At 48.5% G+C, this 23,837-nt stretch overlaps 1 protein-coding gene across 1 annotated transcript; it reads right to left on the reverse strand.

The window, feature by feature from the left end:
• Positions 1–1,334: 1,334 nt before the first annotated feature.
• Positions 1,335–22,846, reverse strand: LOC149339969 (disintegrin and metalloproteinase domain-containing protein 10-like). The gene is made up of 13 exons (XM_089551030.1): positions 22,732–22,846; positions 20,324–20,619; positions 19,221–19,352; positions 15,959–16,132; positions 10,975–11,167; positions 9,637–9,809; positions 8,728–8,908; positions 5,397–5,553; positions 4,497–4,595; positions 3,896–4,092; positions 3,206–3,408; positions 2,021–2,188; positions 1,335–1,349 (listed from the first exon to the last, which is right to left on the reverse strand). Exons 1-13 carry the CDS (start codon positions 22,793–22,795, stop codon positions 1,335–1,337), a joined length of 2,052 nt encoding a protein of 683 aa, XP_089407156.1. The 5' UTR covers positions 22,796–22,846.
• Between the last annotated feature and the right edge of the window lie 991 nt (positions 22,847–23,837).

Here is a 23,837-nt window from a genome sequence, read left to right on the forward strand (position 1 = left end):
CGTGAAATGAGTTACATTCTTTACATCGACATTTTTCATGTACTACGACTGAAATTTCTGGGTTATCTGAAACGCAAAGGGCCAGTCGTCCTTCATGAACTCACCTCTCACTATTGGCTTTTAATCACGCTTTACGTATGTTGAGTCTGAGCATATCTTATTTTACTATTCTTTCGCTCAACTACTACTTCGCAGTGCGAAGACTCGTTACGTCCCCCCCTCCCTAATACAATAGCTTTAATTTGCTTTCGTTTAAGAAGTGACATGTACTCACCACCGATTCCCTCAGTGTCTGACTTGGAGCATAGGCGATGCAAGGGGCATTCGCAGAAGGTAAACTAATTAAGGTGCTCATTACAGGTGTTGGTAGCAGGTTAAGAATGGCTGGGTAAAGTGGCTATAGGGCATTAAGATGCTACTGTTGAGAATTTATTGCGACATGAGCAACTCGTGGAAAACAGTTTTCCTAACGAATGTATTTTATTTTTATTCACATTATTACCACCCTGCATGCTTATTGTACAACATGTCAAGAATGAGTAAAAGTGAAGCACAATGTATCTGAAGGGGCTAATTTCAACGGGATACAAAAATACCTTTTATTCTTGACATTAGCCGTTAACTTAGTGGAGACCAATTTTTGCTTCCAGTTTTATTCCATTGAAATGGCGTTGGGAAGAACGTGGTCCATGAGTGAGCCCAAGAAATTAGAAAGGAGCGAATGATGCTTCAGCCGGATGAACTGGCAAGGTTGAAACTATCTGACCTCTCGCTGCTGAAGCATGTTTTGTTGGCCCGTTGACGTGCACGGTTCTGCTGCTCTTCGGGGCGTGCAATTTTCAGTTCGTGTTGTCCGAAGCCGCCTTGGAACTTCCCATGGCATGCGTAATTGTCGTATTTATATGCTCTCAAGCGCAGTACCGTAAATTGCGGGGAAATACGTGTACATTTCCTCTTTTCTAATAGTGTGCATCGTGTTGACAGCTGCAGCCAGATGTATGAAAATTAATAGCAAACAAGTATGCCTTCAAGGCGAAAGTGTTGAGTTAAAAATGCTTCGCTGAGAGAAAGTATTCTATCTGATGCATGCCACCTTTCCGCTAAGATTTAGTATACTATACTGCGAGCGCGAGATTGCGCGCAGCGTTCGATTCTGAGGAACGTTTAATATACGCTATATTATGACCACATTCCATTACCCAGCAGGCGCTTATAATGGCAGGTGAAGTTATAACGGCATGAACTACGTACAACTGATAAATTAAATGAATTGTCGTGCATGAAAGAATGTGCATATCGTGGAGGATGAAGAGAAGCGTCCTTATTCTTCGAGACTACACCGAAGCAGCCTGGAATTAGAAAGAAAGATGCAGCCATCAGTGAGTGAGCACTTGCATGCTAGCGCGCATTACTGAAACTGCAGAAAAAAATATCGATGAGATACAAAATGGGGATAGATATAAGAAGAGATTGTGAAAGAACACAGCATGAACAAACGGGACATAAGACGGGGAGACACAACGGAGCTGCGGTGTATGTCTCCCCTTCTTCTGTTCCGTTTATTTGCGCGGCGTTCATCCACCAGATTAAATCACTAACTCGTCCGTCAACGCACTTATAATAAGAGGTGGACAGCGGCCAATCATCCGGGTTGGAGTTTGCGATGAATTTCTTCCGCGTTCTTAGCTACAGACGATAGAGGCATCGTTGTATTGTCCTTAATAAAGTAGCTGGTTACGAAGACATTTACGCTTGGAAAACATATAAAAAAGCAAGATAAAAGCAAGAGACAGTGGAAAGACTACAATAAACAAAAACTGCACTGAGCAGTAGACATAAGTGCGTTCGTACTGGACGCCCAGCACAGATGTGCATTCCGCCTCTTTTCTGTCCCGTCTTCTCCCGTTAGCGCTGCTGCATTTAATATGAAAGTATACCAACTTGCTGTGCCTTCCGTTCCGCAGTTCATAAATTTAGATTTCAAGGACGAAATTCGCCGGAAGTGGTTTGAAAATGCAACGAGTGATACCCTGAGAAGCTCCATGGGGTTTTGCACGCTCTCCTTGAAGGTCTTCGCCTTGGGCAGCCTCGGGTTGTTGGTGGGCGTGAGCACGGCGCAGCAGCGAATGAACAGCAGCACGCCGGCCAGGAAGGCCACGCACAGCAGCGCCACCAGCCACGTGTAGCGCTGCGCACAGCAGGCGAGGTTTCCAAGAAAAAAAAAAGGAAACAAGATAAGAATCTCAAGCAGACCGAAATCTCTTTTCGTTGAACCCGCGATATAACCCGTCAGTGAGAGGACACCGTCTGGCGGCTCTTTCCGCCAAATTACTCGCTAGTTTGCATAAAGAACAAAATGTTCGTTAAAGGGACACCGAGGAAAACTTTATGAAATTATTGTTTTCAATAAAAAAAATGAGTCTCTGGATCTTTCCGACTCTGCTCACGTTAGTCCTTGACTCCTTGACGTCCTTACCGAAAAGGACGGGCTGCCAGCGTTTTGAGGTGTATGACGCTGTGGCGTAGCGCGCTGCAGCGCTACGGCTGGGCTACTGGGCCATTCACGTCAAAATAGTGGCAATCGGTCCTTGGTGTAGACGTCACTACTTTAAATCTAGGGGAAAAATTTGAATTTAATTTTCTCAGTCTTGACTGCGTCTTTTGCTGCCGTACAAACTACAACGTACTCCAAGATAGCCAAAGAATCAATTTTTACAGAGATCAATAGTTTGACTCGTCCTGAGTGTCCCTTTAATATGGATGAACCCCTGACGGTTGCCACTTTCTTATGAGGTCGCGCGTAGTGGGCATTCATCGATAGGGTACAATGGTGTCCTGCCCTCACTATGCAGCGCCAGTCTATAGCTTATCAATAATAATAAAAAAAGTTGTTTTTGCTACGTGAGTTGCACATAGTTTGCGGTAGAGGGCGACTCGCTCTTCGCACCCCCCCCCCCCCCCCCCCCCCCCCCTCCTTCCTTATGTGCAGAACAGGGGGTGAAAACGCAAGGGGTGAAAACTATCAATTTTGGGGGGAAGAAAAACCTTTCTGTATACCAGCCTGCCCGCAATTCTGCAAGTTGTCAATTCCCGACTGCGCAAGTGTTCTCTTGCAACGTGTGACCTGGCACGCTGGTACGACTGGTGTATAAGCAGCACCAGATTGTCTACGGCGAATAGGTGGTTTGCCAGAAGGCGCTCGCACCTTGATCCAGTCGCGCAGCCTGTTGGGCACGAACAGCTGCTCGAGGCGCGCCAGTGGGCCTCCTTCGTCCACGGTGCGGCAACGGCGGAACACGTCGCAGTAGCCGCGGAACTGGTCGCACGCCGCGCCGCGCTCGCGCCTCCGGTTGCAGAGCGGCGCCAGGGTGGACTCCTTGCACGTGTCCAGGCAGGGGCCATCCACTCCTGCACCGCCGGAGAAGAAGAGCCGCCATTTTGCTAATGCACTTCCTGAGGAAAGCACCGAGGCCCGAAACGAGTGACGCTTTGTCATTCCCATCGCATGCTGCGAACTGCGGCAGTGGCTTGCTGTTCGTTGGATGAAATGTAGAAGCGGCGTATTGGGACTTCTAGCGTGGCGTCAAGCCCTTATTGTATAGCTGATCAAAGGAGTGACTCCCGCGCCAGCTTATAAAATGCTGAGAAACTTGGTATGGCGCTTGCTACAAAAAAAAAAAAAAACACCTCAGTCACGAGCGTGAAAAAAGTGCGTGTTAACAGATTGGGGAGCTGTGCTGCTAAAATATAAGGAGCAAGGGCTACGTAACAAAAAAGGAGGACGCATAGTAGATTTTTACTGCTTATAAATTCTAAGTCCGGCGCTCGTTAAGCGTTCCCCTGCTAACCATGATATCGCGCGAAATACGTGACGTCACTCGGAATGTCCACTCACCAGGCTGCTTGCAGTCCACGAGACACATCTCGAGGGGACTGTTGCGGGACCCCGTGTTAACGCGCTGGCAGTCCTCGTAGCCATACTTCTGGCAGACGGAGCCTTCGCACCGGCCGGATTGGCAGACCTGAGTGCCGTGGTTGCACTCGGTCAGGTTCGGCTTGTGCGGCGGCTCCGGGCACTGGGCTGCCACGCCGGTGGAGAACTCTCCGTCAAGGCTTTCCGCCCTTCCTGAATGTCATACTTTTTCTTTGTGACTTATTTTAGATGCCAAATGACGCGCGCAGCGGGCGACGTGACATGACTTAGACCACCTGCACCTGTCACCTTCGTTTGCAATGTATGCGATCTTGAGGGTGCTCAAACTCCCGACTTCACCCTGTTCTACTGTCAGAAAAGCCAGCGGAGGACTGCCGTTACTCGCTTTACGGCGAAACGATTTAGAACAATCGAGGCCGCCCAACAAGGTCGTGACCAACGCCACCACAAAGCTTGCCTGCAAAGCTACACGAGGTGACCATTTCATATTTCGCCTCGAATAATACCGAAGTATTCTAGTGTAGTGTCCATAACGACCGGGCAAGGTCTTTGCAAAGGATATCTGCAGTATGATGCCTGGTTGCAGTCATTTTCAGCTGCACAGCGATGGTTCGCGCTGACATAGCGGCAGTCCGTAGTGCAGCAACTTCCGGCAGATGGGCTGCGCAGAATAGGGCCGGGATTAATGTGCTTTCAAGCGTTAAGGCGTCATATAAGTAAGGAGATACCCCGAAGGGAAGTGTAGTGTGGTAGTTTGGACTTCACTTAGTTCTTTTCCCTGCGTAGAGATGTTAGTGTGCGCTTGTTTATACGTTTACACCGAACCTCAAGCGTACGTGCCCCTCTAAATGATTTTTTTACGCTTATTCTTTGAGGAAAGGAAATTATTTCCCCCAATAGGGAAATCTTTATTGTTGAAAGGAATGATTAAATGCGTATACGAGGAAGGTTAAGGGACACTGAGGAGAAATTGGAGTTGTTCTCTATCGAGTGACTGCCTCCTTGTTTTGATGACAGAGACGACTTTCACTACAAATGGAGCTTTTGCAAGTTACAAAAGGCTAAAAAGAAAAATAGGTATTTCCACCCTCGGCCTAATCTCTCAAGCTAAATGTGGTGATATCAACATTTTTTTTTCGCGAGGATCCCTGAGGCTATTCACTTCACCGGTATTCACTTCCAAACGATGACTACGGAGCATTTTTCGGTCCTCACGTGGCAAGACTGAATCGACTGACGGCGGAAATTCTTACGTTCAACTTTCTCAGCAACAGAAGCATGCTCTGCGGCCGAACAAACATCAGTGTCAGCAGAAATAGCCATCGAGTCGATTTTTACTAGGTGCAAAAGTGGATAAAGTCGTCGCCAGTTATCCTTTAAGGACTATAGTGGGAACCGTGTTTCTTTCACCGTGTCCGTTCCAGTGCCCGAGCAGGTGCCTCTATAGGCCCGTGCGGCGCACCTGCATTGGGCGTTGGGGCGGAGCGTGCAGCCTCGCGCCCCCTCCGAGTTCTTGCGCGCGAAGCAGCACTGGTCGCGGCAGTCGTGCTCCTTGTAGCCGCAGTCGCAGTCTTCGCTCTCCTCGCGCACGTTGTTGCCACAGAAGGACTCCTGGTGCGCTGCACACGACCGCGGGCACAATGGCATCTAGAGTGCATGCATGCGGCACGAGTAGAGGCCGCTAGGAGACCTCCTACATCATGTCTATGGATGGATGGATAGGAGCGCCCACTTTGAAACGGGGTGGTGGCAATTGCCACCATGCTCAGCTTTTCTTTATTTATTATTTTTTTTTGTTTACTGTGATGGCAATTCTCATTAAGATTATCCATCACCTTTGCCTACGGTTTCCTACAATTCTAACCTTATGCCACATCTCTGCTTTTCAGCCACCAATCCTCCAATCGCTTTTTGCTGACTTCCACTGCAGATTTATTTACATGACCATTGTTATCTTTAAACCCTAGGGCCTCAGAAAGAGTGACAGTGCCTGCATCGACATCCGGATGGATACCATCACATTTGATTATGAGGTGTTCAATTGTTTCCACAGATCTACCAAACACTGCACATGTGTCATCTTCTTCGTTAAATTTCTTTTTGTAGCTGCGCGTTCTAAGACACCCTGATCTAGCTTCAAAAAGTAGGGCACTGCCTCTTGAGTTATCATAGAAAAATTCTTTCCTGATCTGCCTGAGGGCAACAGGCAGCGCCCCCTACATTCGTCTAACTTTCTCGGATAAAAATTTTGAAAATTAGAATATTGCAATATACTCTGACGAAAATATTGAAGATAGTGCTCCATTCCCTTACAAAAAAATTTTAGACAGTCTATAGAGTGTATATAGACTTCTGTCTATCAGGTCCATAGACTGTCTATAAACAAATCCTAGAGAACAGTCTATAGGCAATACAAATGCCATAGACGGACTATAGACAAGCTATAGATTTATGGCCATGCACTTTTAGTAGACTTTTGTCTATAGACAGTCTATAGACTATGAAAAGACAGAAAGCAATATCTATACGAAGTCAATAGAGTCAATAAGAAGTCTATAGACTGTCTATAGACCATTTTTATAAGAGGTTCTTCTGATATGTAGCAAAATATTTCTTTTAAACCGTTTCCATCAATCGCATCGAGCAGTTAAGACTGCCATAGAGAACCAATGGGGAACGCTTTTGACAATACCAAAAACGTTAACAGAACAAAAAAAAAGCAAGACTGCCTTCGGGTGATCTGTGGATATATTGATTGGTATAGTGAAATCTTACATGATATGAAAAAAAATTGCGTTCATCAAACGCATCCCGATCAAAAATGCGTTTGTCCAGAATTGTTGGGTACATTACTGCACAGTAAAATTGCTGTCCGTCAGCGCATGGAGAAAGGAATACGGGCCACATTCTTCGTCGAGCCATCTCGACTTTTTGAGTGTGCCTTTCAACATCACGTTGTAAAAATAAAGGTTAACGATTGTCAGAATTCCTCTGGGAGTGAGTTGTCAGAGCATTCAAAAGTTTCGAACATGAATCAAATGTTATAGTTTAACATTCGTATTGGAGTTGAAAGCGCATTGTCCCGTGAATTTCGTATATTAATAGAGACACGAGTATACACGACAAATGGAATAAGGCAGACTGATTTCACATGGGTTAGATTTTTTTTTTGTTCGCGGGCAGAGCTGCGCGGCTGCACCGATAGCAACGCAACAGCACGGCGACTCCGTGCATCGTTTGGCGTACAGTCGTGAGCAGCCTTGTCTAGAGCGCTCGGGCGGTGCACTTCCTTGCAAACAAATCCAGATTTTGTGGCAGCCTCTATGGTCCAGCTGCAACGCTTGCACGGAAGTACCTCCCAGATAGCCTCGTAAACAAAGCAGGCACGAAAACTTTGCCCTGTAATGAGGGGCTGCTCTCTAATTTCGGTTTTTGTTACCAAGTGCGCACTGCTCAAGCGCTCTAGACAAGGCTGCTCACCACTGTACATGCGGTAGCCGTATTTTTTTTTTTTTTCTGGTGTATGCAGTGACTGCGCGTCCGGTTTCTTACTACTTCGCGTATAGTTCAGTCATGGAAGACAGGACCGATATTAGTTATTAGCGAAGCGGAAACGCATGTACCGAAAGAAGAATCACTATGAATACTTTTCTAGAGCAGCGGCATAAACAGCGCAGTGCAACAGGTGCGCTAAACATTACGGAGCTCCAGTGTGAAAACAGGACGCAAGAGCTAAATAACGAAGTGACCGCTATGGTCGCTTTATTATACACAAAGCGCATGGAAGATTTGCCGTAACAAAATGGAGCCAGATTGACGTAGCGGTGCTTATGCCATTTTGTTTCGCTCTTGTCTGCCCTTTTTGTGCACGGCCGTAAAAATCGCCAGGAGGTCATTAAATGTGGGGCCATTAGCTAATTTCTATAACGTGCGAAAATTTTCGTCACGCTTAGTTCACTTCTCTGCGGAACGCGTGAAAAATTTAGGCAGTGGCTTAGCTCTGGTTAAGCCTGGATATACAAGCGAAAAGCTTCAGTTATGCTTGGTTTGACGGCCGTCCACACAGTGTCTGTACGGAGGCGGAGGAGGAGACGGAAATCGGCGAGGTTAAAACTGCCCGCGGGAATGCGGAGAGGAGGGTTGCCGGCTGCGACGCGGGCAAGACGCGGCTGCAACGAAAGATCAAACAGTGGGCGAGGAGGCGAAGCGCGCAGTTGTAGCGACAGCGAGGAGGCGACGCACATGCGCAGTAGCGCGCGGCTGCGCCGAAAGGTCAGGCGACGGAGTCGGCGGCGGCGAGGGCTGCGGCAGCGGCGAGGAACGACCACCTGCGTGGCGGGCGACGTCACTCGGTTTCGCGCATGCGCATAACTCACCAGTTGTGCTCACGCGAAGCTCGCCTCTGACCCGCGTAGTGAAGCTTTTCGCTTCAAAAATCTGAAACGCCGAAGTATGCTCCATAATACTTTGGCCGCACCCGTACATTTCACAACGTAAGCAAAGTAACTGTTATCGGATATCTTGTGTCGTTTTCTGGTTAGTGCCGGCGCCACCGGATTGCCTTTTATTTTGAAAGAAGAAGGGAAGTAATTATTTTTTTACAGCATGCCGGGTAGTTGGTGCGTCGCCATTGAAAGCACTCCGTGCAAAATGTAGTGTAGGCAACAATTTTCGAGCGTGTGTGGCAATCGTCCATAGCACGATTGCAGCAAAGACGCTCGCGACAGCGCAGAGCAGGACAGCGAGAGAGAGAGAGAGGGAGGGGTGAAGAGGAGGGGAAATGAAGTGCGTACACAGGAAGCACATCGACTTATCGTAGAGGCTGTTGAGGATGGAGTGCAGGACGGCGCCCATGCTTTGGATACTGCAGGTCGAGAAGCGCCGGTTGAACGGCATCAGTCCCGTCGTCGCTCGCGCGTACATGATGTAGTTGCCGGTGGCGCCGCCAGGGGCGCATGAGCGTGTCTCGTCGTGCTGCGCAAATGTGATGCGTAGCACTGAGCCAGCGTGAAGCGTGTCACTGAGCACTGACTTGGCGATATCCCTCCCACGAAATGTTCAAAATGCGCTATGTCCCATTTGAAGCATTGGTTTAAACGTCTATCTAAAAGCCCTATCTTTCAACTCACTTCCTGCTTCCCACATCCCACCCTTATCATCTGTTCCCAGAGAATATCAAGGGAGCCTTCGGTGGGTCGGTGGGCTGTCGTAATCGTCTGTCATTTTTTTTATTTCATATTGCGACTGGGCAAAGCCTATTGCATGTCAGTGTTGCAAGATTGAACGGTTCATTTTTCTTTTTCAAAGCCTCAACGTATCGTACCGGATGTCCACAAAATGAAGGAAACCGACGGAAGATTCAAGGTGATGTTCGCTCGTCTCTTTAAAAGGACCGGTTCTCAATTGGTCAGCGCTTTACCACTTTGCTCGCATTGTTTATTATCTACCAGGAGAGTCTGATCCTGTTTTCTACTGCCGTTTTCAAAAGGGAACTCGGCGAACCTGAACTCCGGTTTATATATGCCGGCTCTTGTGCTCTGGCCTGTCCTGATGGCCAACAATACGTCGTCCAAAGCGGCGGGCAATCAGAATCGTCCTTAGCTGCGCAGTGCTTTGCCCCTGATGCGAGCATGAGCTTCCTCCGCGCAGCACAGTTTTGTGAGTTAGAAGCGGAATGCGAAAGCAGAAAGGTATATACGCACCATGGCGCCGAAGCTGTGACCTATCTCGTGCGCCACCGTGACCTCGCTGACAGCCAGGGCAACTGGCCCGCCATGCAGGTGAAAGGTCACGACGCCCGTGTTGAGCGCCATGCGCCGGATGCCCTCGCGAGTGTTTACCGACCGCATCTTTTCGCACGCACCACCGAGCTTCTCTGCGCACGGTCAGGACCATGCGGCAAAACGAAGATACAGCTTCAGCTTACGTGGAAACAGAGTGAATGTAAGGACAGGGTCAGCTTAAAGTGATCCGAAAAACATGCAGCCAAGTTTTGTCCCATTTAAACTGTGCAACCTAGTGAAAGCTAGGGCAAGTGAAAATTTATGAGGATTCACGTCATTGTGGGTACAAAAGAATAGTTCATTGTTGGCCAGTGTCCGACCTATTTCAATTTATCAGTGATTTAGCGCTGGTCAGTCCTGAGAGTCTACAAGGCAGTAACGCTGGAATTGGCTAGCTAGAAAACGTTTTTATGCCTCTGCACTGACGTGGATTTGGATCAACAGACGCCAGCCCTAGCTTCGACTAGACTGAATCGTTTTACTGATACGTAATATAAATTCACACAAGGTTGGTGATACGTGTGATACGGATTCACTCGGAATATATGATTGTGTCTAGCTTGCACCCGCGCTTTATCCGATCCCCACTCACAATAGGAAATCAAAGCAAATATCGCTATAAGTCTGTGCGGCGACCAATCATGAACAAAGCTGCCTGCATGTTTTCACACTTGAAGTCAATTTGTGATTTGCTTGTATACTCACGTTGAACAGTTGGGATGACCCATTCCGAGGACGGAGAAGATCGACCTTACAGCTGAAGCTGTGAATTGAGGCCGAAGTTAAGAGAGTTTTTGCTACGTAAGGTCATTTCCTGAGTGGCCATAATCAGCGTACTGGTAAATCATGAGAAACGACTACGACGACAGAGTTGGCCCGTGCATTAGCTTAATCGCCGCGACAGTCGGAGACGGCAGCGGGCGTTGCGGGCCTGGGCGTTTGCTTTTCAGTCTAGATTTGCAGGAACAGGTTTCAGGTAACAGCGCGTTTTCATCGGCTTTTATCAGTGGTCCTAGCTGTCGCCTCTTTCTCTGCAGCCGGCCAATCCGTAGCACTCTGGCTCACTTTTCGGGAGGTTAGTCCTGGGCACTCATTGAATGAGAGCACAAACGGTGACGTGGAACTGTTTTCTCATAGGCTAGAAGGGGAAAGCAAGCTCAGCTTGAGTTGGGTGAGCGGTATTCGGAGCCCGAACGCAAGAAACATTCGCCGCTCATGTTATGCGAAACATTGTGGAGGAGTCTGCATGCTGATTACCGTTGGGGTACGCCAGGTATGCGAGGCCCAGGGTACCGTCGCCCAGATCTCGATTGGTCCAGACGTACGAGAGGCAGAAGTCGTTGCGATTCTCCGCTGCGAACAAGTGCAGCATCAGATTGGCGTCCAGGTCCTGGCGGCAGAAGGGGTTGCTGGCCGCATCATGACCCTCGCAGGCTTGTGTGTCGTTGATCTGCATCGGAAAGGCACCCTCCTTACACACCAGCTCGAATGGCAGCCATCGAGGGGAAATTCAATTTTGTTGCGAAAGCAACACTCTGCGAGTCGCCGAGCCATTTCGATGAGCTGAGGCAAGGCTATACTGCGCATGCGCGAGGAGCAGTGACGTCACACGGCGCACAGCTGGCGCGCCGCCGCCGTCGCTGCGCCGGTGACCCAGAGGTGCCGCCGCCGCACTCGAAAGTTGCGCATGCTCAGTAGCAGCGCATAGCTAGCGTGCCGGGGACGCCGCCGCTGCCGCGCGCTCTCCATCGCCTCTCTCTCTCTCCCCATTGCTTTCGCAATCCTTAAGGTATAACCAGAGCTAAACCACTGCCATTTTTTTCGTAGAGGTTTTGTGGGATAATAATTTTCTGCATGATAATGTACCATTCTTGGTTTATTTAAAGCCGTTATTATGAAAATGTCTTTTGCGGAGAGAAACTAAGCACCGATATCTTTAATTGCTTACGAGGACACAGTCGTTCAGATCGTGTGTAGCACGTAACGAGAGCGAAACGTAAAAAAAAAATAACTGGTGTATGTTGTTCAATGGAACTCGCACAGCACCAATCGTGGTCGCATTGTTTGTTTCGCATTTATCTAATCAGTTGGTACCAATTAATTCTCGAACTACTGAAGATAAGCGTAATCTTTGAATCAGAATTTCATTTTAGAAGCAGCGCCGGATGTTTGTTGTACACAGGAGGACGTACTCATGTAAGCTTTTTTAATGTTTATTTAATGCAGAAACCAAATCAATCAGCTCATATTCGTAGGCTCTACAATGTTCGGAGTTACTACGCATTGGCCTGACGCGTGCGTGAGCACATCGTTCGACAAATGCAACATAGAAGAACCGTGGCCTGTATGATGGGCTTGTTGACAATTTACAGTTCAGAAAGAGCGCACAAAGAGGCCAACACTGGGGACAAGGCACCAGCAGCGTTAGCTTTCAACGCAGTATTTGTGGGACACAAGGAGGAGCGGAAGGCAACTTTATTTTTAGCGCGCTAGCGCTAAATGTGTCGCTTGCGAATAAGCCGTTGTGTCCGGGTGAAGCCTCGGAGTAACTCAGGTAAGCTAGGAGGGACGTTGCGCCAGCTGCAGCCAATGGGGGAAGGGCGTCGTGCCAGCTGCAGCCAATGGGAGAAGGGCGTCGCGCCAGCTGCAGTCAATCGGAGAAGGGAATCGCGCCAACTGCAGCCAATAGGAGAAGGGCGTCGTGCCAGCTGCAGCCAATGGGAGAAGGGCGTAGCGCCAGCTGCAGCCAGTGGGAGAAGGGCGTCGCGCCAGCTGTAGCCAATGAGAGAAGGGAGTCGCGCCAGCTGCAGCCAATGGGAAAAGGGCGTCTTGCCAGCTGCAGCCAATGGGTGAAGGGCGTCGTGCTAGCTGCAGCCAATGGGAGAAGGGCGTCGCGCCAGCTGCAGCCAATGGGAGAAGGGCGTCGCGCCAGCCGCAGCCAATGGGAGAAGGGCGTCGTGCCAGCTGCAGCCAATGGGAGAAGGGCGTCGTGCCAGCTCTAGCCAATGGGAGAAGGGAGTCGCGCCAACTGTAGCCAAGGGGAAAAAGGTGTCGTGCCAGCTGCAGCCAATGGGAGAAGGGCGTCATGCCAGCTGCAGCCAATGGGAGAAGGGCGTCGCGCCAGCTGCAGCCAATGGGAGAAGGGCGTCGCGCCAGCTGCAGCCAATAGGAGAAGGGCGTCGTGCCAGCTGCAGCCAATGAGAGAAGGGAGTCGTGCCAACTGGAGCCAATGGGAGGAGGGTGTCGCGCCAACTGCAGCCCAGCGGAGAGCGGAAGTGAAAATGAGTGAGAAACATGGTTGTGTGCACATGCAGATGCGACAAAGAAGAGCCGAGTGATGTAGCTGCTGGAGGAACGTGCAGTGCAGCAAACGGCAAGTAATGGATGAAGCCGGTCCTTCGACCGATTCCGAAGACGAAAGACGTTTACAGTGAGCTGAACAGCGCCATGCTGAGAGCGCCATGCGAGGAGGCAAGCCGAAGCAGAGCGGCGAAGACAGTATAAACCTGTTAAATGGGATGCGGAAATAGATGAATAGAGAGAAACGCGGTAGTGTGCATATGCAGGCGCCAGAAAAAAGAAGCGAATGATCAACCCGCCAGAGAAGAGGAAAATCGCAGTAGAGACGCGAGTACAAATGGCTTCAGAGACCACTGAACAGAGGGAACGACGCCTCGAATAGCAACGAGAAGCCCAGGCGGCTTTTCGCAAGAGGACAGCCGAGGAACAATTGCAAGAACATTTCAATGCAACTCGAATTTTAGAGCTAAAAAAAAAGCTATGGAAAGATAAACAAAGCTAAACAAGAGCAATCGTGCTAGCGCACCTAAGTTGCATTTAGCTTACCCAGGTATATCGAGGGCCAATATTTTAGTGCCAAGAGAGTTTTTAAATTTACACACTTAAAGCAAACTTTCGTTGTTTAATTAAAAGTGAATACTTTATTGAGCCTCATTCATAGCTCAAAACAGATAGGATAACAAATTTTCTAGTAGCACTGGACGATAGTTTGATTAGGTATGTCTTAATGACAAAGAGTGGCTACGAAAAAATTGTTGGCGCGCTTCATTTCAGCTCCTCGCATTAAAGGGCGAGAAACAAGTTATTCACATTTCAGTTTAGCAGGCAATGTACAAAAATTCTCCCCAATGTCACGTTGTTTAGCCCACCTGGAAGTCGCTGATGGTTTATAGAAGTGGTCACTTTTCTAAAACTCGTGTACTGTGCGATGTCAATGCTCGTTGAGGAACCCCAGGTGGTCCAAAATTTCCGGAGCCCTTCACTACGGCGTCTTTCATAGCCTGAGTCACTTTGGGACGTTAAAACCCCATAAATCAACCAACCAACCTTTCCTAAAACCGAATGTAATTTTTCATGTTCAGTACCAATACGAGCTCTTTCTGTGTGTGTGTGTGTGCGTGCGTGCGCGCGCGCGCGCGTGTGTGTGTGTGTGTGCGTGTGCGTGTGCGTGTGTGTGTGTGTGTGTGTATGTGTGTGTGTGTGTGTGTGTGTGTGTGTGTGTGTGTGTGTGTGTGTGTGTGTGTGTGTGTGTGTGTGTGTGTGTGTGCTTTCAAAGCACAGCTCTCCAAGCTCTGCAAACTTTGCAAGCAAGAATTAAGTGTGCGTAAAGTAAATCACACGAAATTTTAGTACATGTATAAGTTATGGTGACGAATAGTTTTAAAGAGGTTTACATGTGACCTGACAGGGCAGGCCGTTCAAAGCCCATTCTGCTGAGGTCTCTGTACTGCCTGTGATTCCCATGATTGATGAACTGCCAGATTAGTGACTCATTCAGACCGTACTGCCATGTTTCCTCTCGTATCCATAATAAAAAGCTCTGTGGTTCGTGAGTGGCCAAGTTGTTGTTGCTGTTGCGACTGAGTGAAGGATGAAAAGGAAAGTGCACGGACCTGTCGACTGGCTCGAGCCGAGCCACCACCGATGCCACGTGCAGATAGATTGAACTGCAGATTAGTGACTCATTCAGTCTGTACTGCCATGTTTCCTCTCATATCCATAATAAAAAGCTCTGTGGTTCGTGAGCGGCCAAGTTGTTGTTGCTGTTGCGACTAAGTGAAGGATGAAAAGGAAAGTGCACGGGCCTGCCGACTGGCTCGAGCCGAGCCACCACCGCTGCCACGTGCAGATAGAGGAGAGTTCAAAGATAAGAGGAAAGAAAAGAATAGACGCGCGTCGCAACAAGCGCGTCCGCCGAAGCGGACGCTGGCTGAAAAAACATAAGCGGCCGTAGCCGCACTCTGGCCAAGTACGTGAGCTGGCCGAAACCGCAATCTACAAGCGCCTCAGCATGGGATAACTTAGAGCTGCCCTCGTGTTTAAAGAAAATGCGCCAAATCGCCCCTCTCGGTATCCATCAACGATCTAGACTTACTGGACAACCTAGCAAAGTTTTTTTTTTCTTTTTAAGTCGGTCTTGCCGCAGATACAATTGTTTCTACGTGATACATGGATATATCAGAAAACGCTCCCATCATTCGTTGCGCTGCAAGTATCGGGTTTAAGTGCATGCATGAAAACCTCACCACGTCTCATGGTGCTTTAGTTCCCCTACCACGAAAATTCCTCTGGTGTCTTTTTGACGAAGCAGCCAGATAAAAAAAAATTCGATAATGTATACTATATTAGACATTAGCGGCCGAGTGATTTGTTCTCCGTACTTATCCATATTTCTCTATGCATCGGCCACAATCCTCACTGTACGATTTTTCGGCGGCTGTAGTGCACATCTGAGCGCTCTCCAGATAGTGTCCGTCCGGAGCGACATCCTTAATTAGATCAAGACGGAATACAGAGAGCACACGGTAAAGACAACGACCAGAAGCGCCTCGTGATCGCGTCTCGTCTGGTACTAAAACTGCATCTTGTTATAGTTGAGTATGCAGCACCGATTAGTCAGGCAACAAATTACAGAAGCCAACCTTCGACCCCCCCCCCCCCCCCACACACACACACACGCACACACTCCCCCTCTATGCCACAAATCCAGTTTAACCTCAATTTAGAAACGTGACCTGTAGTATTTGACAAATTAAGACCTCTTCTTTTCACGCCTGATGGATCACTGAAAAAGTTCAGACAAATTGATAAAGTAGTTTAAATGTGTTCCCAGTGGTAACTTTATGAATAGTCTACTCCAACGCCCGCCCACTAAGCTGTTTATTTTTTTTTTGTTTTTGCCGCAGGTAGCTTGCTGCCAAAGGGTGTAAAAGGAGCTCGCCTTGAGGTCCTGGATCGCGAATCGCATGCCGACGATGCCGTTGAAGTCGGTGCTGGTGTAGATGACGTTTGTGGACGTGACGTGCGTGCCGACCAGTGAGGTGATGCGCTCCCGAGCAGTTTTGTCGTCCGCCCCTTGTACGAAAAAGCCGTACAGCGTGTGGTCCACCACGACCTGCGTCGGGCGAGCCTCCGAATGCTCAGCAAGAGGTTCCATTACATAGTTAAAAAAAAAATAAAACGCTATCTCGGAGCTCTACGGGTTTGTGAAAATAAACAACTGAAGGAGAAAATAACGGCATAGATTAAGGATATCGATATTGCATATTAAAAACGCACAGGAAATTTCCGCCCGCTCGCTTTGTCCGATAATCACAATAGCGTTAGAAAATGTGCACGCACTTTTAATTCATGTCCCAGAGGTCCTGCATTTCCACGTGCTTTCACAGTATCTGATATGCTGCATGTCGACTGGTACCATTTTTTCGTGAATTTGATATCCGCCTGCTATAGTCTTATGCGAGACTACTGTGAGTAAAAATAAACAAATAAATCATATAAATAAATGAATAAGCCTTTCGAGACTACGAAGAAGTGAAACAAAATATGGTAGGGTTTTAAAGTGGCTGAACCGAGTAGGCGTGCGACAGCATGTGTTCAGCCTGGTTGGCTCATGGTTTTCTTTGCGGGGCCGTCGGCATATCTGGTGACGATATTAGACTCACGTTAAGGTCTGATCTAAATTAGGCTGATCAGTTAGGACCGTGGGTTCGAACCCACCTAAAATTCTTAAAAAATTTCTTTAAGCCAAATGAATTACTCTTGCTAAATCATTTAAGAAATGCGGTCGTTCCACATAAGCATTGTAGGTTGCTTGAAAATCCCATGCGAGGTCATGTGGTGTGACGTCATGACCCTATCGACCAATCAGGATTTTCGCACGAAAGCGACACCAACGCCGGCTTTTCTGCAGCACGAGCTCTATCGCATAAAATATCAGAGTGTGGAGTTTACCGTCCCGAATTGACACATGGACTATGGGGACGCCAAAGTGGAGGGCACAGAACTAATTTACACCACGTGGGGTTCTTTATCGTCCATTGACATCGTACAGCACACGGCCGTTTTTGTATTTTGCATCCACCTAAAAACTGGAGGTGGGGGGGTAGTACTTACGTTCATCTTAAGAGTACGCAAGATAGCGTTAAAGTGTCCCTACGGTCGCTCAGGGGTCTGCTTGTGCGCCCTTTTGAAGGCAATGACACGCTTGTACCCATTACATAGCACTGTATTACACATCATCGTACATATTAATTGGCAACACTAATTGATGTCAGATAACGGCGGCTAGTAGGTGTCCACAGAATCCTCAGAAAGCTTTCTTGTGGGTCGTTAGGTGGTCCAAGAATGCTTGCGATAACAATTAATTAACAGTCAATACGACCACCGAGGCCGGGATCACACCCATGGCCTTGGTTTCATGCCGTAAGCCAGAGATGTCTTTATGTCCTGCTAAAAATAACAGTCACCGCGGTGGTTCTCTAAGGCATTCGGCTTCTTAGCATATGTTCGCACGATCGCATACCGGTCTTGGCAGTGAAATTTAGCCGGGGGAGAAGTACAAAACTGCCTGTGCCCTTTTTGATGAGAGCGTGCAGTAAAGAACCCCAGGAAGTCGACATCCTTGCCCTCACGGCGTGGTTCAGGAGCTCCCATGAGTGAGATATATACATAAGCAAGACACTTGGCTTCATCCATAACTTGCTCTAACGCTGAGGAAAAAGATGGCGCCGACACACAGTGCACGAACTGTTTATTAATGAGTAGCAGCACAACGAGTCCGTGAATAGTATTATTATTGTTATTTATTATTAACACACACACACGCACGCACGCACGCGCACACACACACACACACACACACACACGCACGCACGCACGCACGCACGCACGCACGCACGCACGCACACACACACACACACACACACACACACACACACACACACACGCACACGCACACACGCACTCACGCACGCACGCACACACAGAGCGATGCTGATACAGGTATGATCCGGCGGATCTAATAGCGAATAGTTCAGTAATCTCTCTTTCAGTTGCTAGTCTAGACTGCCATATGTTGGTCGGGGTTATTCTCTGTCCTCGTTTTTACGTATGGTGTACAGCCCGTTAACGTGCTGCTTGTGCGTAACGTAAGTTATGGCAAGCAGTTGGGTATACTTCTCGCTCGTTTCATTAGTTAATGAGGGTTTAACGTCCCAAAGCGACTCAGGTTATGAGGGACGCGGTAGTGAAGGGCGCCGGAAATGGCCACCTGGGGTTCTTTAACGTGCACAGACATTGCACAGTGCACGAGCCTCAAGCATTTCGCTTCCAACACAATGCGACCACCGCAGCCGGGACCGAGCCCGCGTCTTTCCGGTCAGCAGCTGAGTGTCATAAGCATTGAGCCACCGCACTGTCTTGTCGATCATTAGGTGATGGAAGATTGCATGCGATAACAAGTACGATGGCTGGAGGCCAGCACCGGTGTAATAATACGATTGTTTTCCTGTCATTCGGTTCCATTCTTATCGCCCGCCGCGACAAATGGCAGATCCCGGCGATGGCGGGGTGGTGCGTCGTGTGAGCCAACGACGAAGGGCGACAAACATAAAAAAACGAATAGTTGGATAGTAAATACGTAATAAACGTTTTCATTGCCGAAATAACACACAAGTATCTTATCATGTCAGGTGCGACGAGAATAGACAGATGGTGCGTGTAATAGCTCTTCGAAGAATTCGCCGTTGGTGATTAACAGTTAGAAGAAGTAGATGGGAGGGTAGAATAGAAAGGTTCTGTATAAGATATCTACTGCTTTGTGTCCATGAGAAGAATGTTTCACTTAGCGCAGCCGACAGGATTATGATATCTTTGCCGGAATCGCCACTACACAGAATGGTTATGTTATGCGGGGCTGGACGTACGTACAGCCGGCCAATTCTTTAGCTGGCGTGCATGACGGCCGCGTTTTCCGTGCTCCTGCAGCCTATGACGGAGCAAACTTGCTAAAAATGAAATCTAAGCAGGGGCTCAGTGAGCCCGTGCTTATTATAAAGCTTACCACAAGTTTTCTTCGTTGTGAAGCGCAGGAGCGCAGAAAAGGCAGCCGTCGCGCACGCCAGTTAAAGTATTGGCCGGATGTACCTGCACGGCGCCAAGCACCAGCTAAGTGCAGCCACGAGGCTGCAGGCGCAGCTCACCTGCAGGTGGCAGAGGCGATGAGTGGCGTCCTGGCGCGGGCGTCCCCGACGACCCTTGCCTCGGCGGGCAAGCGGCTTCCGCGTACCCGTGCCTGGCGTGTCGGCGATGTCGGACGAGCGCCGCTTCCTCCGCTGTTCGAGACGGGGCCAGAGGTTAGCGTGCAACGGGGATCTAGCACATAAACCTTGTCATGGAGGAGAACACTAACGTCTTAAGTTACGGAAAAGTCAACACTCTCTAATCCAGAGGCAGGGGTTGAACCTACTAGCACAGGTCAAGCATGTTGCCTCTCACATTGTGACGAACATCCACAGGAAACACGCATTACGCTTCAGTTCACGCTGCCTTTCAACACGGGTCTGATTTGCCCTCACAGTGCCACTACCTTACCGACAGTTGAGGAGATTTCACATATAAGTCAGTCAGTCAATTGATTGATTGATCGATCGATCGATCGATCAATCAATCAATCAATCAATCAATCAATCAATCAATCAATCAATCAATCAATCAATCAATCAATCAATCAATCAATCAATCAATCAATCAATCAATCAATCAATCAATCAATCAATCAATCAATCAATCAAAAAATCAATCAATCAATTTGAGTGGCCAGAAATTACATCGAGCTCCGTTAATATTACCATGCCAAGGTAAAGCTGCAAGAAACAAACATCAAAAACAGTGATCAGAATCGTTTACTATGCTACTGTTCTTTCCATACGCAACACAGGCTACAATGATCAGAATCGTTTACTATGCTACTGTTCATTTTATATGCAACGCAGGCTACCTGCCGCGGTAGAGGCTCAGTGGCTGCAGCGCCCAAGGTGTTGGGATAGACTTCCAGCCGCTGCAGTCGAATTTTGGATACAGGTGGGAATGCAAAAGCATCCGTGTTTGTAAGGTGATGGTGCATGTTAAAGATCGTCACGTGGTCGAAATTTGTTCAGAGCTCTCTACTGTGGCGCCTCTGATATCCCACGAGAAACCTATCATAGCGCACCATATCTGCGGCGTACACCGAACAGTACCTAATTTTACTCAATTCCGGCATTAGCCTGGTAAATTTCGGAGCCCTGACAGAACAGGACCGTACCAGCGTCTTCTTTTGCGGCGTCTGGTGAGCGTGCTGGCTTGAGGTGTGGGCGCCCAGATCTACGTCCTGAGCGTGCAAGTGCGCCTGTAGGCGGTCAAAGCCGCAGCCGCCGTGCTTGCCCAGCTGCGGCGGGAGGCGCACGTCTTCGGCCGCATAGAACACCGAGTGGCCGTTCTCGGACACCGCTGGGTACATCCAGGCCGGCTCCGCGTAGAAGGAGCGCCCATCGCCAGTGCTGATCCGTCCTTGAAAGACACCGTTGACGAGAGATCCGAACACCTGGCTGCCTGGGTCATCTGCACCAACGCGTCATAAGTTCAACTGGAATGACAACCTAGACATGAGGTCTCTACGTACCAAAAAACAAACAAAAACAAAACAAAAACGAAAGCGAGTTACATATTAGCTGGAACTGAGGCCCTTAATTCTTTACAACGACAGCATATAAATGTTGACTCTGCGTTACGCCTCGAAGCCCTACGATGGTGCGTGCTAGTACCAAAATCAGAGGAGACGCATACATGCAAATAGATCCTCTCAACCGCGGAGCCTTCAGCGTACAAATCACTTGAGAACTGTTTTGGTCGCATGAGAAAAAGAGTGGTGAAAAGGCAGGTTTTTTGTGGAGAAGAAAGCGAGAAGAACGACCGGAGGGAGGGCCGCTGTTGTACAGCTCCTGCGCACTGGCCCCCCGCTATTCCCCATGCCTCTAACCGATTTGCGCCACCCTATTCTAAAGGTCTTTATTATGTAAACAGTCATGTTACAGCCCTTCTAAGATAAATGTTTGCTAAAAACCTCTAAAATAAAGTGAATGTGCGCGCGAACTGCTGAAGTGAATGTGCACGCGAACTGCTCACGCAGTGAAGCAAACAACGTGTTCCCGTGCTCGCCGATCCTTTTTAGACTAGTTCGCGGAGCCATGGCGTCCATTTCGCTAAAATACTTCAAACTGGTGGCTCAAAATCAGCGAGGCGACATAAATATAGAAGTGTAGGACTGAAAATGTATGGAAAGAAACTGGCGAGTTTTAAGGCCAATTTATAGCACAGTTAAATCAAAAATAAAGAAAAAGCCGAGCATCGTGCCAACTGCCACAACCCTGTTCCCTTATCTTCCATCCATTCAGTCATCCAGCCAATAGGGTCTCTTGATTTCCTCCAGCCTATGCCACATTCTCTGTCGTTGCACGTGAAACAAGACTCGTGCATGGAGTCAGCCGCTCTTCGTGTAAAGACAAGTGCAGCGTATCAGCTCGCAGGAACTCGCGCCTGAAACCCAGCCAAGTTCAAGGAAAGTCGATGGGAGCCGATAATTCCTTAGTTCGATTGATAACTGCGTTAGGTAAAAAGGCACCCTAAGGCAACAGAACTTTCTATGCAGAGCGAGAAAGACTAATTATTGCTTGCACAAGCTTCAGCAGAAGCGTACGCGCTATTGGAGTTTACGAATGCATTCAGTGCATCCCTGACTGTCTCGTTCATGGGCGTCAGAGATTTCCCCTTGGAGGACGATGGCCTCTGATGCGCACTGTTATGTCTAGAAGGAAGTCTCTGCGGTGTCCGCGTATGTATTTTTCGTTCTCTGGTATATTCAAATATACTGAAGTTGGTATATTTCAACAATGCAGCTTTTGCTTCGCTTTCTTTCCGCACTCTAACGGCACGAGCTCACTGGCAGAAAATTGTGCGTGTTTGACTACCACGTCTCCTGCGCACGTGCTCTCTAGCGTGAGGTATCGTCGGCTTGTCATCACAACGAAAACAGCGCAAACTTCACGAAGGACGCTGAAAGGGGAGGCGAGACACAGGCTTGCCATGTTTACGTGAGTCAACCAACACAACCCCGCACGTGATCGCGCTGCGGGCGTGCTCTTTCATTCTCCTCATCCTTTTCCACGCCCGCAGAGGCGGACCGCGCCTCGCGGGGTGGCCTGCCACGACTCTTCCGACACAGAGAATAAACAACAATACCGCACGGATGTCTTGTCTCCGGACTTCCGTTGCATGCGCCCTACAAAACCAGCACACTTTCTTGAAAATGCTTAGATAGCAAGTGTAGCTATAGTAGGTGCGAGTGCACGTTAAAGGACGCAGCGCTGTGCTTGTCTGAATGTTTTTCTCTGTCCGTGATCGGCTCTGCGCTGCGTAAGCTCTTTCATGAGAAATTTGACCGAAGTAAGATTGAATGTTTGTTCATTTTTTTTCTTCAGATTACAGAAGCAACAAGCGTTAATGTATCTTGGGGGCAAGGTGACTTAATTCATTTTTTCTGTGGGAAAAAGAAATATTTAATAAAATGTGGATTGAACAGTTCTACGAGGGCGGAAAAATGTGGCCGCTGTATCGGCTGCCTTCGTCGGACTGAAAGGAAGACGAGCAAGCATCGTCACCGTCGGAAAAATTTACCTTCGATGTGACCGGAGTACATGTGCGACAGATCGACGTCCACAGCGCCAGCCGATGTGGTCATTACGAAGTCGTCGGAAAAGGCCGACAGGTCTGGGTGCAGCACGAGGTTGAAGTCCCTGAAAGTAAATGCCAGAGAAAGAAAGACAGACATCAACTGGGTTTCAGTGCAGGTGGCTTTGAAGTTTATATATACAGCTAGCAGTATATAAAAGAAGAGAACAGTCATTGAAACCAACAAAGGCACGAGAAAATATTATTATTGATAGTGATGTTTAGAGTGAGAAATTAATGGTGCAATTGGTTTCGGTAGAAGTGAAGATATTTCTGGAGAAAGTATTTTCCAGTATTTCCAGAAAGTATTTCTATTTTCCAGTGTGCTGACGTTGCGTATAGTCTAACGCAGATGGTAGGAGCTTTGGTGCAAGGTTTAAATACTATTGGTGCTTGACACCTTTGTAAGGGATCGGTAGCGTTCGCGGGGGTCATTGGAACGCGGCTGGGGCACTCAAAGCGGAGCGTCTCCTTTCTTGGAACGCGGCCGCTCGCGAACGCGCCGGGAAGTACGGGTGTCCACCCGCCCCGCGGAACCGATTCGCGCACGTTCTGGAACGAATGTGTATTTGTGTTTGTTTTTATTTTTATTCTGTGGTGGAGAGAACGTTCTACTCCGCACATGCTGGCACGACCGTGCGTTTGTTTTTCTGGAAAGGGTGTTACCCTACGGTAGTTGGAGGGCTGACCATGCTCTCGATTAGCCAATGATATGAAGAATGCAGAATGATTTGGTGCTACGAAATGTGGGCCGGGCCTTTAGGGCTTTAAAACCGGGCCCCGGAGTGGGAAGCGGGGTTCTGCGCTAGGGTGAGATGCTACGCATCTTCGGCTACGCCGAGTAGGGGCCTCCCCTAGTGTTAGCCAGTTCCACCTTTTTGTTGTTGTGTATATCTTTGCCGTTTAATTTGTCTTGAGTGCCTAAACTTGTATATGCAATGTAAATTTCTGTACATAAACTGTACATAAGTATTCCCTTTATCCCTGCATATCTACTCATCGAGAGACCGTCTCTGACGGGGCACCCATGGTGCGAAGAAAGAAGCTTCAGT

Source organism: Amblyomma mixtum, chromosome 6 (genome assembly GCF_055824585.1).
Source record: "Amblyomma mixtum isolate Tamu chromosome 6, ASM5582458v1, whole genome shotgun sequence".
In the NCBI taxonomy this organism is placed as follows: domain Eukaryota; kingdom Metazoa; phylum Arthropoda; class Arachnida; order Ixodida; family Ixodidae; genus Amblyomma; species Amblyomma mixtum.

Excerpts from the sequence above, each read along its gene's own strand:
- LOC149339969 (XM_089551030.1), bottom strand. The coding sequence starts at position 22,795 with ATGACCACATCGGCTGGCGCTGTGGACGTCGATCTGTCGCACATGTAC. Across the intron at positions 11,168-15,958 it reads TCGCGATCCAGGACCTCAAG|ATCAACGACACACAAGCCTG; the intron begins GCGAGCTCCTTT and ends TTTCCGATGCAG. Across the intron at positions 5,554-8,727 it reads TAAGTCGATGTGCTTCCTGT|CGCACCAGGAGTCCTTCTGT; the intron begins GTACGCACTTCA and ends GGTCGTGTGCAG.